Genomic DNA, 16,579 nt, shown 5'->3' on the forward strand with positions numbered 1-16,579 from the left:
CTCTCAGCTTTTCCCAATGCTGACTTCCCACCAGTATCACCTTCTCTGAGGAACTTGTGGCATTTCTCTCAGATGATAGATTATTGATTATGGATGGATTAAGAGCAATCAAACAACTCAAAATAAAATCCTATGAGCTTTTACCTCAAACAACAAGTTTTACTAATCACAGCTTAGGAAAAATTTTTCCAGGATTTACGTCTCAAACTTAAATTTATCCTAATTTAAAATGCCAATCATTAGAGATTTCTATACACTTGCAAATTCTCAGCAAGCCATACATAACCCAAACAAGCTTTTGGGCTAGTTTACACATTAAAACAATAACCAACAATAGTAAATTATTTTAGTGGTAACCAGTTTATGAAAAGTTGCTTGACATAACTGATACAGAAAGTTCACCAATTTGAAACTTGAAACAAACCCATTACCAATCAGGTGACTTCAGTTTTGTTAAATGCACTTCCAAATTACTTTACACAGAGAATCAACATCTCATCATTAACAGTTAAAACTACAAATTTAAAAGGGTTTGGAGGTTAGCTTCATTACCTTGAGCAGGATATGCTGAACCTGGGAGATGCTTCCAGGCAAAGGTTGCCCTAGGGCCCAAGGGAGGCCCACACTGTAGCTGCTGCCTCTCCCACTCCTTCCTTTCCCAGGTGGGGGAGGGCAAAATCAAAGGTGAGGGGTAAAGGGTGAAACTCTCTTCTCCTATGAGAGGGTTTAACATATACCCTCTTGACTCGAGGAGGGAGTAGGAGAAAAGAGTGACCAGGGTTGTAAGGAGGGGTTTTGAACTCCATAATGATCAATCGGAAAACCTCCAGAATCTACCAAGATATTTTTAGCTGTTCTAACTTTCCCTGTAACCTCCATGAAGGAGGATTCAGAGGTGTAGAGGGAAGGGAGTAAGTAAGCCTCAGGGAACCAAAAACAACTACGGTTTTTTCCTAGTTCTCTAGTGCCAAGAGAACTGACAGAATTGGACACATACTTCCGGATAGGGCATCCATCCTTATCCTCTATGCTGCGGGAGGTGTACCCAGGTCCATAGCCTTCAACCGACCCAGTGGACCAAGAGCCTGAGAGCATCAGGCCAAGTGCGAGACAGCCTCGTAACTGTTTGACCAAAAAGCACCTCCAAGCCTTGGTGCTTGGAGAGCGACCTCAACTGCAGAGCAAGAAAGGGAGGGAGGGGGCAGCTAGGTGGTGCAGTGGATAGATGACCGACCCTGAATTCAGGAGGACCTGAGTTCAAATATGACCTCAGACACATAACACTTACTAGCACTGTGACTCTGGGCAAGTCACTTAACCCCATTGCCTAGTCAAAAAAAAGAAAAAAAGAAAAGAAAGGGAGGGAGGGGAGGCTTACATACCTTCCAGTCTTGGCTGGAGAAGAAGTTAGGGTTAGGCAGTTTTCCTGACAGGCCACCAAAATGATGCGGTTTAGGGATTCAGGGGTGCTGGGACCCCAAAATCATGACACACAGGTCCTGCCCGAAAGAATTCAACCCAAGCCTTCTTTCAGCCAAAGATAAGGTTTATTAGAACATCCATCATATTGGACAGACTCTTAAGGAATCTGAACATGGGTAAGCAGTGCTTGATTATAAGAATCCCAGCAGTGGCTAGATTATAAGAATCCCAGCAGTGGCTAGATTGTAAGAATCTAATCCTCAGTGGTTTCTTGATTGTCAGATCTGATCGCCTATTCTTCATCATTATCCTTGACCTTTCTGCTTCATTTGATACAGTTGGTCACTTTTTTCTCTTGGACTCTACTCTTTATAGGTTTTTGAGATGCTTCTCTCTCCTGAATCTCTTCCTATCTGTCCGATTGCTCTTAGTCTCCTTTGCTGGATCTTCATCCATATCATATCCACAAATTGTGGGTATCCCCAAAGGCTCTGACCTAGGCTCTTATCCCTTTTCTCTCTATACTCTCTCATTTGGCAGTCTTATCTACTCTCATGGATTCAATGATCAGTTCTATGAAGATGATTTCCAGATCTATATATATCCATCACTAGGCTCATTCCTGAGATACAGTCACGAATCATCAATTGCCTTTTACACATCTTGAACTGGATTCCCTGTAAGCATCTCAAACTCAACATGCACACAACAGAACCTATCCCACTCCTCCCCCCCCCCCACTCTCCCCCAAAGCACTAAAATACCATAACTTCTCTTCTCAACTTCCTAGGGCACCATCATCTACTCACTCTCCTAGAAAGGCTCACAACCTTTGGTGTCATCCTTGACTCATTGCTCTCCGTATCGCCAGTCCTTTGCCAAACCTTGTCTATCCTATCTTTATGGCATCTCTCATATACTTTTGAACAGGCCCTAGTCACCTCTAGCCTGGACTATTGCAGTAGCCTTTTAATTATTTGTCCTGCTCTACTTTCTCCCTTTTCCACTTCATCTTTCACTTAGATCCCAAGATGATTTTTCCAAAGTGTAGGTTCAACTGTGATACCTCCCCAGCCTTCTACTTAATAAATTCCTTGACTACCTGTTACCTCCAAGGTCAGATATAAATTCAGGTTGTTGAGTATTTAAAACTTTGTACAATCTGTCCCCTTCCTTACCTTTCTAATCTCTTACTCTTTACTCCTCTCCACAAACTTATGATCCTATGGTACTGATCTATTTGCTATTCCTTGCATACAATTTCCATTTCCATGCCTTTGTACAAACTGTCTCCTAGACATAGAATTCTCTTCCCATCTCTGCCTCTTAGTTTCTTTGGCTTCTTTTAAGACTTAGCTCAAATCTCACTTTTGTTGGAGATCCTGGGTCCTTCTAGCTGACTGTGTTAGTGCCTTAGTCTCTGAGATGAAATTTCATGTACTCTGTTTATATGTTGTATTTACATAGTTACATACATGTTGTCTTTACCATTAGAATGTGAGCTCCTTGAGGGTGGTGTGTGTGTGCACACGCAGGTGTGCCCACACCTTTCTTTGTGCCCCAATCCATAGCATCCAGTCTGGCATATAGTAAATACTTAAATACTTATTGATTGACTGAGAGAGGAAGCAGTATCAGGTGGATAGTAACTGGAGTCTAGGTGGGTTGGTGCTAGTGGGAGCAGAGAGGAGGAGGCAGATACAAGAGATGTTGAAGAGGTGAAATCTCTAGGACTTAATTACTGGCTCTAGAAGTGAGTCAGAGATAACCCCAAAGTTTCAATATGGCCACCTTGATGAATAGTAGTGTCACATAAAGAAATTGAAGTCAGAAGGGAAGAGCAAGTTTGGGATTAAAATATCAGTTTTGAACTTGAGTTTGAAGTGCCAGTCATATATCCAAGCCAGGCAGTTGGAGGTGTATTTCCTGAGCTAAGAATAGAGGTTAGGATTGGAGATGAAGAGTTGGGAATCATCTTCATGGAGGTGGCAGCTAAAGGTATGGGAGTGAATAAGATTGCCGACGAAGAGGGAAGAAAGAGGACAAAGGAGAGACTTTTGGAAGCACCCATGAACAAATTAGGAAGCGGGTGAGTGGTTAGACAGGAGAACAAAGAAAGTGGCAGTGATGCCAAAGTAGAAATTTTACATTGGGAGTTGGGGTTGATCAGCAATGTTGAAAGCTTAAAGAAGGAGGTCAAGGAGAATGAGGACTCAAAAAAAGCCATTGGAGGTCAAGGAGAATGAAGACTGAAAAAAAAAAAAAGACCTAATAGTTTCACTGGAGTGGTAGGAGGGGCAGCTAGGTGGAGCAGTGGATAGAGTGCTAGGTCTGGAGTTCAAATCTAGCTTCAGATACTTCCTAGCTGTGTGAGCCTGGGCAAGTCATTTAACCCTGTTTGCCTCAGTTTCCTCACCTGTAAAATAAACTGGAGAAGGAAATGGCAAACCGCTCCAGTATCTTTGCCGAGAAAACCCCAAATGTGGTCATGAAGAGTCAGACATGACTCAACAACAATGGAATGGGAACCAGGTGTGCAAGGGTTTGAAGTCAGTTGTGAGGAAATGAAAGGTTTGGGTATAGACAACTTGTAGAAAGTTAGCAGTAAAAGGGAGAAGAGAAGAGATGGAACAGTGAATGGAAAAGGTAAAAGGAACTGAGGAAAGCTTTTTAAAAATTAAAGAAATTTGACTAAACAAATGGGAGAAGCCGGTGACAAGATGATCGATTGAAGAGTAATGGGAAGGGGGGCATGACTGCAGGAAGGTTTTGAAGGAGACAGGAGGTAATGGAATCTAGGGTACAGGTGAGATGGGTAATTCTAAGTGAGGAAAGAATAGTGATAACTTCATTTTTTATGACCAGTGGGAAAGAGGAAAGACTCTGTGCCTTTTTGCTGAGTAAATTATTAATGCCTGATTCAAGGCCATCTACAAACTACCTTTCCAACCTTATAGCCGTTTTCTTTTGATATTTTTTCTTCCATCTAAACTGAACTATTTTTAACCAGTTCTTATTTTGCCTTCTCTTGCCATTCTATAAATTTAACATTACTCTTACCTTGACCCCCCTCTCTCCACTCCCCTTACTGTAAAATAATACACTGAATTTTGCTTGAAATCAGTTACTGGATATGATTTTTCAGAAAAAAAGAAGTTTTATTGGTGCTTTTTAAAAATATCTCAGTCATTTCCAGATGAGTTTCTGCATCAAAACCTTCCCTTGTAACAAAAAAAAAAAAAAATCAAGCAAAACTGATTGGCAAAATTACCTGTCAGCTAGTGTATACTGCATATTATCTGTCTTCTGCAATTCATCTGAGTTTAAGTGTCTGCTAATGTTTTCATTTACATTATTATAGTGTAACTGTGATATTTTTGATATACTTTAATTCCCCCTAACAAAAACCTAAATAAACCACCTTGCAAAGTTCATTCCCTGAAAAAATTTGTTGATGACTAACAAAAAGGAGTTGTGTGTCCTTTGACTTGGATGGTATGAAGCTAATGCTGGCCATTGCATTTGACCAGAGTTTTATAGCCTTTCCATATTATTTTTATTTACATTGTTTTAGAACTTGTATATATTTGATTTTTGTCCTTGCTTTTTAAATCTCCTATGCCTTCATAACATACTTCTCATGTTTCTATGAATTTTTGGGATAATAGGATCAGAGAAGTAGAACCAGAAGAGACCTTAGAGTCCATCTAGTTCAGTCTTCTCATTTAACAGTTGAGGAAATTGAGGCATAAGGAGGTTAAGTTATTTGATCAGGATAACATCAGAGGTGGGATTTGAACCCGTCATGTCACTCCAGAGCCAGTGCACTGCACTATGCTGCCTCTTAACAGTCATCATTCTTTAAGGTTCAGTAGTATTCCATTACATTCATATACCATAATTTGTTAAGGCATTTTCTTTTTACCTTTTTATTATTAAAAATCATGAACATTTTTGTATATAGGGATCTTGCTTTTAATAACCTCCTTTGAACACAATGGAATCTATAAGTCAAAAGGTATGAATAGTAAGTAACTTTTCTATCATAGGTCCAAATTCTTTTCCAGAAAGGTTGGACCATAGCATATGTACTATAATATAAAATCTTGTGCCAACTAAAGCTGAAAGGCCATGGTAAAAAGTTAGTTTTTCTCTACAAATGTGCAATAAAAAGTATTAGAGATAGTGGCTAATAGTTTGAGATCCCATAATGTATGTAGGAATCTGAAATCTAAAATCAGGGTCAAATTATGTGAGTGTTTGTCTTATATAATAGCTCTTTTGTTACAGCATTAGTAAAGTAACATTTAGGTCATGTTCCAGTCATCTGATATCAGTGACCTGATTAAAAGTGTAATAACCAGTATGGACTCTTAAATATTACAGTACTTGCCACAGTGATAGGGAACAGGTGTGTGTTAACTTCAGTCACATACTCAGCAAGGGTCGTGTGAGAAGTTTTCAAATAATGGCCAGAGGAAGAAGAGTAAAGCAGCACTGTGAGCTTCATGAGAGCAGGAACTGGCTGGTTTTTGTTTTTTTTTTCTTTGATTCCTCTTAGAGTACCTGGCACATAGGCTTTTAATAAATGTTTCTGGTTAATGATGATATTGGCGATGACTGTGACAATGATGATGACTCCTTGCTACTTATAGACTTGATGTCAACAACAGAAAGACCTGCTGGCTTTCTGGAGGATGTGTATGGGATGTTACAGAGAGAGCCTCCATGAAGAATTTTCAAAACTTTTAATCATTACCCACTTCCGGTGATTGATGTAGAGACAAATAGCTTTGCTGATGATTACAGCAGCATTGTAGGGGGTAGGGGAGCATCTAATCCAACCCCTTCATTTTACAGATGAAGAGCTTGAGGTTCTGGGAAGTTGAATGATTTGCTCACGGTCACACAGGAAGTCAGAGGGTAAGATTTGAATCCAGGACCTCTGACTTCAGAGTCATTGCTCTGTCTACTGCATCTTAATCAAAAAGACAGTGTGGTTCAGTGGAAAGCATGGTGATTTTGGAATGGGAGGACCCAAGGTCAAATCTATGCTCTGCGATGTTAGGTAAATCCATTAACCTTTCTGGGCAGTAGTTCCCTTACCTGTAAAGGGAAGATGTTAGACTAATTGACATTAAGATCTCCTAAAGCTCTCGATCTGGGATAATTATGAAGTCTTAGGTAATAAGTCAATTCTCTTGAGACCACAGATGATGTTTTCATCATTTCAGTCAGTTGAATGTAGCAAATACAGAAGAGAGGCAGATTTGAGCAGTGAACAGTTGACCAAGAAAATGGTGTCTGGGAATGGGACTTGGATCTCTGGACCTCATCTCAGCACTTAGGAGATCTTGGCAAAGTATGTGGTTTATCTTTAACAACAAGGACCGGTGAAAACATATATACTTGGAAACTTGTGAATCTAATGAAGAGGACTTTAACTCAAAAGGGAGGAAGAAAACTATCCACATAGATTGGACAAGCTCAACACTACAGAAATAAATCGAGTACAATATAGGAAGACCAATAGCAGAAGAGGACTGGTAATTCACAAGAGACAGCCAAAACTGGAGTCATTTATAAAATCCATGGTTTCATACCTATATGTTCAAAACATGTGTAATAAACAGAATAAACCAGTGATTGAGTCTATTGCAAGGAAGCAACAGGAATATCACTGAGACTTGGTAGGATTTGGAGTTCAAATCTCAGTCTGTTACTGCCTCTAACCTTAAGCAGAGCTCTTCTCTGGGCCTTCTGTTCCTCATGTAAAATGATGTGTTGGACTAGATAGTGACCTACAAGCTCCCTTCCAACTCTAAATCTATGTTCTATACCTCCCTCTCATACTTATGAAGTTGATTTATTCCAATTAAATTCCATCTTAATCAGTTTTGCCCAATGTTCTACTCTGTCAAGATCCTTTGAGTCTTGCATTTGTCATCAGATATGTCAAGGCTTTTCTCCTAGCTCATGTCATTTGCAGATTTAAAAATTATACCATTTATTCTTTTATTCATGTTATTGAAAAACGTTAAACATCACAGGGCCCAGCACAGATTCTTGACACATTCCACTGGGTACCTTTCAAGATGCTATCAAACTCTTTTTGAGTTCAACCACTTCCATATTTATCTAATTAATCTATTGTCTGGTCAACGTCTTTCTATCTTTTCCATGTGAGTATCACAAGAGACTTTATCAGATTATTATGAAGCTAAAGAATAGACCGCTTAAATGGAATGGAGGAATTAGCTGAGTAGTTTAGGAAGCAAATGTACAGAAGCATGATATTGTTATAATGATGGACTTCAGTTATTTTGATGTTAAGTGTAGCTCTTTGTCAAAAGCAGAACAAGTGATAAACTTACAACTTCTTTAAGTGATATTTTCATACTTCTGAGGTTAGGGCAAATGACAAAGGAATTGTAATTTTGTACCCAATTCTTAACATGAAGAGGAAAACTGGCCACTGAATGAAAAATAGGGAGATAGGATTTTGGAGCAAGTGGCTACTCAATTATAAAGTGTATAGAGAAAGTTCAGAGCTGTTTCTGATTTGACATGGAACTGATGTGGAAGCTAGGAGGCACAGGGATTATAGTGCCAGAGTTGAAGTTAGAAAGACCTGTATTTGAATGTAACTTCAGATATTTATTGGCTGTGTGACTACAGGTAAGTCACCTAACCTCTCTCAATCTTAGTTTCTCTACCTTTAAAGTAGGGATAATAATAGCACCTACCTGAGAAATACATACACACCTACCTGAATTGTGGTGAGGATCAGGTGATATAATAGGTGTAAAGTACTTTGCAAACCCTTAAGTGCCATGTAAACATTAATTAGTATTATTATCCTAGATTTTGGTGACAGAGACTTCAAAAGATTCAGATGAGCTAGGCAGGATCCAGTTTTTGTAGGGAAAGTCAATCCAACAGGAATAAAAAAATTGACAGAACAGACAAATGAGGAAGGGAGAAAATCTATCTGAAGATCAGTGTAGGTACCCAGGGAACTCACCCACAAATTCAGGTTTTAAAAATCTGGAAGCAAGGGTAAGTAATTGAAAATGAATGTAAAAGAATTGTACAGTCCTATAAAAATTCTTAGGAGTGCTAAAGCCCAAAGTGAGCTTCAAGTTGGCAGTTAATGTTAAGAACAATAAAAAAGGTGTTTTAGCTATGTCAGTAGGTAGAAGAGAATCAAATATAACCCTTTCTGGCATTTAAAGCCTTCTCTTCTAAGGTTATTATGTATCTTCTTTGTATGTGTCGTTATATGTGTATATATGTACATATCTTCTTTATTATTAGAATGTAAGCTTCTGGAGGGCAGGGATACTTTTTGCTTTTTCTGTGTATCTCTAGCACTTAGCATAGTTCATGGCACATAGTAAGCACTTAATAAATTTGCTTGATTGAAAAAGGGGTAGGACCACTGCTCAAGGTACAAATGATAACTTAAGATGGTGAGAAATCCAAACTCAACTCTTTATTTTTTCTTCTCTTTTTTCTTCCAAAGAGAATGATCTTTGGAACTTCAGTAAACATTTTTAAGTGCCTGCCATCTGCCAAGTACTGTGCTTGGCATTGGGGGTACAAAGACAAACCCCAAACTCTCCCTAACCTAACATTCTGCTCGGGCTTGAGAGGAGCCACATATGCATGTATAAGTCAACACAAGAACAAAATATATGCAATGTGCTTTGGAGGGGGGAGGGCAACTAAATCCATGACTCATCCTGAGGTAAGCTTTGAAGGAATCAGGGTTCTAAGAGATGGGGAAGATAGGAGGGGATGCATGCCAAGCATAGGTTATAGCTTGTATAAGGGCTCAGGGATGGGAGATGGACATTTATAGGGAATAGCAGGCAGGCCATTTTTGGTTGATAGAAACAAAATGGTTAGCAAGGAATAAAAATTTGAGATAAGCAGGAATGGTTGGATATCATTTTGCTGACTTCAGTGAGTTCTTCAATAGGCCTGAATGAAGTATGTCCTAGAACATTCATTGCTGAGACACTTTCTGTGGTATTGGAGAGGGGACTGCAGTAAGCCTCATTTTCCTAAAAGGGAAGGAGTCTGTCAACTATAGACAAGTGAGTTTGAGTAATATTCCTAGAAAAATCTAAATCATTTTATGGCTTGTGAGTACTTAGAAAAGAAAGCTATTTTTCTTTATAAAATAATGATAATCAGGCATGGCAGTGCATGGCTGTATTCCATAGAGGCTAAGGCTGGAAGATTTTCTTGAGCTTCAGCATTCTGAGCTGCATTGGCCAAAACTCATTGGATATCACCACCATAGGTATGGTGAGCCTCTGGAAGGATTATCTGAAGAGGGGAGGACTGATCCAAGTCTCACAGCGAGCACGTCAAAGCTTCTGTGCCCATCAGTAGTGAGATCGGGATTGTAAGTAGCCCCTATGCTCCTAGACTGGATGGAATAGGGAGGGAGAAAACACTTAACTGAATCGGAAAGACTTTACAGGAAACTGCCTGTTATGTATATAGCTTTCCTTTTTAAGTATACAATAAAATTCAACATGTACCCTTCAAAGTTGTCCCTCTTTGTTTCTTCCTGTCCTGTTCATTGCTGTGCTTAAAAAAAATACTTTAGTGACCCTACTCTTTTCTTCCTCCAATCCTGTCCCTCCTAATTCTGTTCTCTGGGGTGTAACAAAACCTCTCTAATCCCTTTTCTAATACTTGAAAACAGTTATCATGAGTCTTCTTTTCTTCAGGATAAGCATCTTCAGGATAAGGAACTATAGTTTCTCCAGTAAATTTTCATATGACATGGATTTAAGGACCTTGATCAGGACCTGGTTGCCCTCTTCAGAACACTCACTAGTTTATTGTTATCCTTCTAAAATAGTGTTGCCTAAAACTAAATACCATAGATAGAGTTTGACCAGGGCAAAATACAGTGAGATACTTTCCTAATTACTCAAAACTTATGGCCCTCTTTTTTATGTCTCTTATTTTAAAAAAAAATTGTTTTAAACAGACAAAATGTGCTTTCTCACTCTTACTCCAATTTCCACCCCACCCTAATTGAGAACACAAGAAAAAAAAACATTCAAAACCTGTACAATCAACCAAAACAAATTTCCACATTGGCCATGTCCAAAAAGATTTGTCTCATTCTGAATTTTGAGTCCTTCACCTTTCTATTAGGAGGTGTGTAGTATGTTTCATCATTAGATCTCAGGAATTTGATTGGTTATTACACTAAGAGTACAGCCCAAAAGTGTTATATCACATCTATATACTATAACTTATTAATCACTTCCTCAGTTTGTGGTCACCTCCTTCAGATTCCAACTCTTTGCCACCTCCAACAATTCTATAAATATTTTTGTACATCCTTAGAGATTATTTTGATTAGGACTAATCCCTCCCTTAATCTACCTTCCCTCTAATTTCTCCTTCTCCCTCTACCCTTTTCTCTCATTTTTCTGTTGAATGAAATTTATTTCTGTACCCAGCTCAGTTCAGATGACATTGAAGTTCAAGGGCTTCCTTCCTTGTTTGTAGAGACGTTTATCATACCCCAATTATATGAGATAATTTTTCCTAAATTTTCTTTCTTTTCCCTCCTGCAGTGTATTCCTTTTTCCATTCTTAAAATCATCAAAACATAACAGAACCACTCACAGAGCTTGTCTAATTGCACTCCTAATACCTAATGGTGATAGGGTTCAAAGGAGACACATGAATCATTTCTGCATATTTATTTTTTATATAATATTTTGTTTTTTCCCCAATTACATGTTAAAAAGTTTTTAACATTTTTTTTAAGTTTTGAGTTCTAAATTCTATTCTTCCTTCTCTCCTTCTCTTGCCTCTTCCCCTGAGACAGTAAGCAATCCGATTATACACGTGCAGTCATGTAAAACATTTCCATATTAGTCATTTTGTACAAGAAGACTCAAATAAAAAAGAAGAAAAGAAAGTGAAAAGTAGCTTGCTTCAGTCTGTATTCAGACATTATCAGTTCTTTCTCTGGAGGTGTATAGTATACATCATCATTAGTCCTTTGGAATTGTTTTGTATCATTGTATTGCTGAGAATAGCTAAGTCATTCACAGTTCTTCATCATACAAGCTATTAACTACGTACAACGTTCTCTTGGTCCTGCTCATTTCACTTTGCATCAGTTCATGTAAGTCTTTCCAGGTTTTTCTGAAATCATCCTGCTTGTCATTTGTTATAGCACAATAATATTCCATCACAATCATACATCACAGGTTATTTAGCCATTCCCCAATTGATGGGCATCCCCTCAGTTTCCAATTCTTAGCCACAAAAATAGCTGCTATAAATATTTTTGTACAAATAGGTCTTCCCCCACCTTTTTTTTTAATATCTTTGGGATGTAGACCTAGCAGTGGTATTGCTGGATCAAAGGGTATGCACATTTTTATAGATAGCCCCTTTGGCGTAGTTGCAGAATGGTTAGATTGGTTCATAACTCCACTAATGATATGTTAGTGTTCCAGTTTTCCCACATCCCTTTCAATATTTATCATTTTCCTTTTCTATCATATTAGCCAATCTGATAGATATGAGGTAGTACCTCAGAGTTGTTTTAATTTGCATTTCTTTAATCAATAGAGATTTTGAGCACTTTTCATATGACTATAGATAGTTTTTATTTCTTTGTTTGAAAACTACCTGTTCTGTCCTTTGACCATTTATCAATTGGGAAATGACTTGTATTTTTATAAATTTGATGTAGTTCTCTATATATTTGAGAAATGAGACTTTTATTAGAAATACTTATTGCGAAGATTTTTTTTTTTTTTTTTGATGAGGCAATGTGGGTAAGTGACTTGTCCGTGGTCACACAGCTAGTGAGTGTTATGTGTCTGAGGTCGGATTTGAACTCAGGTCTTTCCTGACTCCAAGGCCAGAGCTCTATCCACTGTGCCACCTAGCTGCCCCAGATTTTTTTTTTTTTTAAGGTAATTGGGGTTAAGTGACTTGCCTAGGGTCACACAGCTAGTAAGTGTCAAGTGTTTGGTCTGAGGCCGGATTTGAACTCAGGTCCTCCTGACCTCAGGGCCGGTGCTCTATCCACTGCATCACCTAGCTGCCCCTGCAAAGATTTTTTTTCCCAGTTTTCTGCTTTCCTTTTACTTTTGATTGTATTGGTTTTGTTTGTGCAAAAGCTTTTTAATTTTATATAACCAAAATTATCTACTTTACATTTTGTAATGCTCTCTGTATTTTCTTTGGTCATAAATTCTTTCCTTATTCATAGATCTGACAAGTAAACTATCCCATGCTCTCCTAATTTGCTTATGGTATTACCTTTTATGTGTAAATCATGTACCCATTTTGACCTTATTTTGGTATATAGTGTGATATATTGATTTATATCTAGTTTCTGCCATACTGTTTTCCAGTTTTCATCTCCCTGTGTTTAAATGTAAGCAGTTTATCCTTGTTTAGTTTATTATTTTTAATTCACGTTTACCTTATGTTTCTCTTCACTCTTGTGTTTGATCTTCATAATTTCTCCATAGCTTTGGTCTTTTCATGAGGAATATTTGCAAGTCCTTTATTTCATCATTTTGTTGAAGGTTCATATTTTTCCTACTCTGTCACATTATCTTTGGTTTTCCTGAGTAAGTTATTCTAGGCTGTAAGGCTTTGCTTTCTGGAATATATTCCAAATTCTCCATTCCTTTGTAATGGGAGTTGCTAAATCATGTATGATCCTGACTAGCTGCTTGGTACTTGAAATCTTTCTGGCTGCTTGTAGTATTTTTTCTTTTACTTGGAAACTGTGGATTTTGGCTGTAATGTTCCTGGGAGTTTTGGAGTTTCTTTAGGAAGTAACTGGTGAATTCTTTTGATCTCCAGTTTGTCCTCTGGTTCTAAGAGATCAGGGCAATTTTCTTTTTAAGATTTCTTGAAAAAGGAGGTCTAGGCTCTCTTTTTTTGGTTGTGGCATTTAAATAGTTGAGTGACTTTAACATTTTTTTATCCTCAGTCTGTTTTTCAGGTCACTTATTTTTGCTTTGAGAAACCTTACATTTTCTTCCATATTTTGACTTGTATATTAGGATGAATTAATAATTAATGTAATGAGATGTTACTTGGAAATGTCATCTCTGACCAGTTGTAGAATACTGACTTTCATTTTTACTGTCTTTCTGTTTCCAGGCCCAGTGTTGTCAACTATGTTACCTAGCCGCCTAAAAATCCTTTTCTATTGTCTTACCTTATTTATAGTGACCAAATTGGACATTTTGCACCCTGCCTCCCTGTTACAAATACCAGGTTTTACTCTAAGAGTCTTGTATTAAGTACAGTTAAATAAGAATTGCTCAGTGTCATTTTTTTTCCCACTGGTTTGCTGTTTTCATGCAATATTTTTGTCACTGGTAATAATCAAGAGAGCACCGTCATCTTTGCCTGTTAAAATCTTCCATGAGGCTTAGGTCAGGTGCTAGTTGCTCCATGAAGCTTTCCCTGATTTCTCCTAAGTGTTGTCTTAAATTTTCTTACAGCGCTTTGTTTAGATCACTCCTTTGCCCAAACTGCATCCTAATTTTGTTACGTGCCTTATCTCTCTTTATTAGTAGATTGTAAACCTCTTGAGATGAGGGATGTGGTTTTCAGCTTCCTTTTGTATCTTAGGGCGTAGCACAGTGCTTTTCATTTAGTAGGCACCTTAACCTTTTGTTCAGTTGATTTGAACCTAAATGTATGCTATATGTATATAACTAATTTTAAATTTAAATTTAAATTTCTCTATAGAGATGGTTGTTTAGGTGAAATGAGGAATAATAACAGCCTCTTGTGTGAAAGTGCCGGCAATATGAGAAATAGAGGAGGCAGCTCAGTGTAATAGAGCATTGGCCTTGAAGCATCACCCATGGCACTTTGCCCTGTTGAATCTCAGGTTTCTCATATGTATAAACTGAGGCTTATTTGTGCCTCTTCTGTAAAAGTTATATCTGTGTCTGGATGGTCAAAGAAGTTATGATCCTAATATATATACTCTTGTAAGTGCCTTTTCTGATTAGGGAAAATGAGTGGTAAACATTATGTGAGCTCTTTATAATTATTTTTGTTCTTCTGTCAAGTAGAAACTGTACTTCTACTTCTTCCCATTTCAGACATCTTAAAAACCTCAAAACAAACTCACTTCATCCTCTAAATCACTCATGAAAATATCACAAGAAAATTCAGCAGCCAGGATAAAGAGAGGATATAGGTGGGGGCATGAGACACAAGGAATATGTATATACATTTCCTTCCATCCCCTATGAAATTTTGACTAATTCTTTTTACTTGCTCATTCCAAAGAGAAGCTATTTTATAAAATCTAGACTCAATGGATTCAGATTGTAGTTTCATCAGATATGATAATTTGTAGATAAATTGTTACTGCACAACACAGTTTCCATGGAATTTGTTATCAAAGAATTTTTTTCTGCAGTGCTTAAGTAAACTTTAGTCCAGTTCCTGCCAGAATTATTCTAGATTTTCAATAGGAGTTCAGATTAATTAGGCAAACATATTGGTGTTACAAGAGAGGAGGGAAAAAGTTCAGTTGTTTTATTGAAACAACTATTTTCATGTTTAAAGAAGCAGCTGGACTTCAAAGATAGCAAGTTAACTTCTCCTTACTGATTTTTTAAAAAAATACTAGTTATTCTTTCATTCCGTCCTTCAGAAGAAGATAATGAAAATTTTCCCAAATAACTTTGATGAAACTTTTAAAACTAAATTTAATGTAAATAAAATGTTGAATTGCACAATTGCATACATTTCAACAAAACAATGTTTCTCGTACTTAGAAACTTTACTTTTGTCATGACTAAAGAAATTAAGATAAACCATAGTCTTTTAACTTTTCCCTACTCATCTGCTATTTTAAGAAAGTTATAGAAGGTAGCAATATATATATTTTTTAAAGTTTGCCAAGACAGCTTTTGGTAAAACTTCCAAACCTAAAGGAATCAAATCATCAGCAAGCACTTACTAATGCTATTTTGTGCTTGGCATTTGTGCTAGGGACTGGGGAGACCAAAGAAGTAGAAGACATTTTCTCTCCCTTCAAGGAGTTTATAAACTTATTTTTATAAAATATCCCAATACTGTGATAAGATTTTTAGCATAAGTTTTCATTCAGAAGTTTTTTAAAGAGCATTCTTAATAAAGGATTACATGAAATGGCTATATTTAGACTGGATCAAATATTGTGAAGTTAATATTTTTGTTCTCAGATACTGACCTTCTGATACTAAGTGTTCAAGTGAATGCTCTTAAATCCATTATTATTAGTTTCTTACTTAAGTCTTAATATATTTCTTTTCATAAAACAAAAGTCATAATTTTCTTATTAGATTGAATATATAGCACAAAACTAGAAGAATTGTCCATATCTTTGTCATTAGCAGGGCTGTTCCTAATAAATCGAGGACAAATGGTTCAGGATTTTCAGGGAAGTAGGTTGTGCACAGCCTCCCTTGGAAACCCATTCCAGTTACTCTTTTAAGTTGTCTTTTACCTAAATCCTTTCTGCTGGTTCCCATTGTTCTGCTCTTAGTAGAAGCAGAACATTTCAAACAGTTAAAGAAATAAAAATACCCTTTCCCGCTTTAAAGTAAAATATTCTGTTTAATACAATCTAGTGATATTAATCCAAGATAATTTTGGATAAATTTGCTATATGGTCTCCCAACCCCACAAACCTCCCCCCTCCTCCCCCAGCAAACCTGGATTAGATACTCCAGTTTTGCCATTTATTGAAATATTAATGTATTTAGAGCAGAAATGTCGTTTTTTAGGGAATCTAGAACAACAGCAAAGCTGAGGTCAAACTGCCATACAGGATGGACACCAAGGAAGCTGTGTTGGGAACAAAAAGAAATCAAAATAAGGTAGATGAAAAGTAGAGACCAAGCACTGGCCTGTGGGGACATGGGAAGAAGGGAACGGGGAGGAGGGAGGAGTGTGGTTAGTAGAAATTCAGTTAGTAGAAAATAAAAGTTAAGAGATTTCTTAAGAAGAAAACCTAGAAGCATAATACCAAGTGGTGGTAAGTTGGGTTTCAGTGGTGCCTTCTTTCAGAATTTAGAGAAATCACATTTACAACTTTCCTTTGACTGATTTGTAGCAAACTCCCCTT

At 37.3% G+C, this 16,579-nt stretch overlaps 1 protein-coding gene across 6 annotated transcripts in view; it reads left to right on the plus strand.

Annotated features, from left to right (window-relative positions):
* The window catches only part of AFF4 (AF4/FMR2 family member 4), a 107,316-nt gene that overhangs the window by 23,295 nt on the left and 67,442 nt on the right, over positions 1 to 16,579 (plus strand). For 4 of the 6 annotated variants that reach the window (XM_027848995.1, XM_027848992.1, XM_027848991.1 and 1 more), the window contains one exon: positions 16,239 to 16,331. The exons of the other annotated variants lie outside the window; for them this stretch is intronic. Coding sequence is in view for 3 of the 4 variants with exons in the window: in XM_027848992.1 (XP_027704793.1) it covers positions 16,239 to 16,331 (93 nt within the window). In the remaining variant the exon portion in view is untranslated. The remainder of the gene's footprint in view (positions 1 to 16,238; positions 16,332 to 16,579) is intronic. 6 annotated transcript variants of the gene reach the window in all.

Source organism: Vombatus ursinus, unplaced genomic scaffold, assembly GCF_900497805.2.
Source record: "Vombatus ursinus unplaced genomic scaffold, bare-nosed wombat genome assembly UNPS02007284.1, whole genome shotgun sequence".
Taxonomy (NCBI): Eukaryota; Metazoa; Chordata; class Mammalia; order Diprotodontia; family Vombatidae; genus Vombatus; species Vombatus ursinus.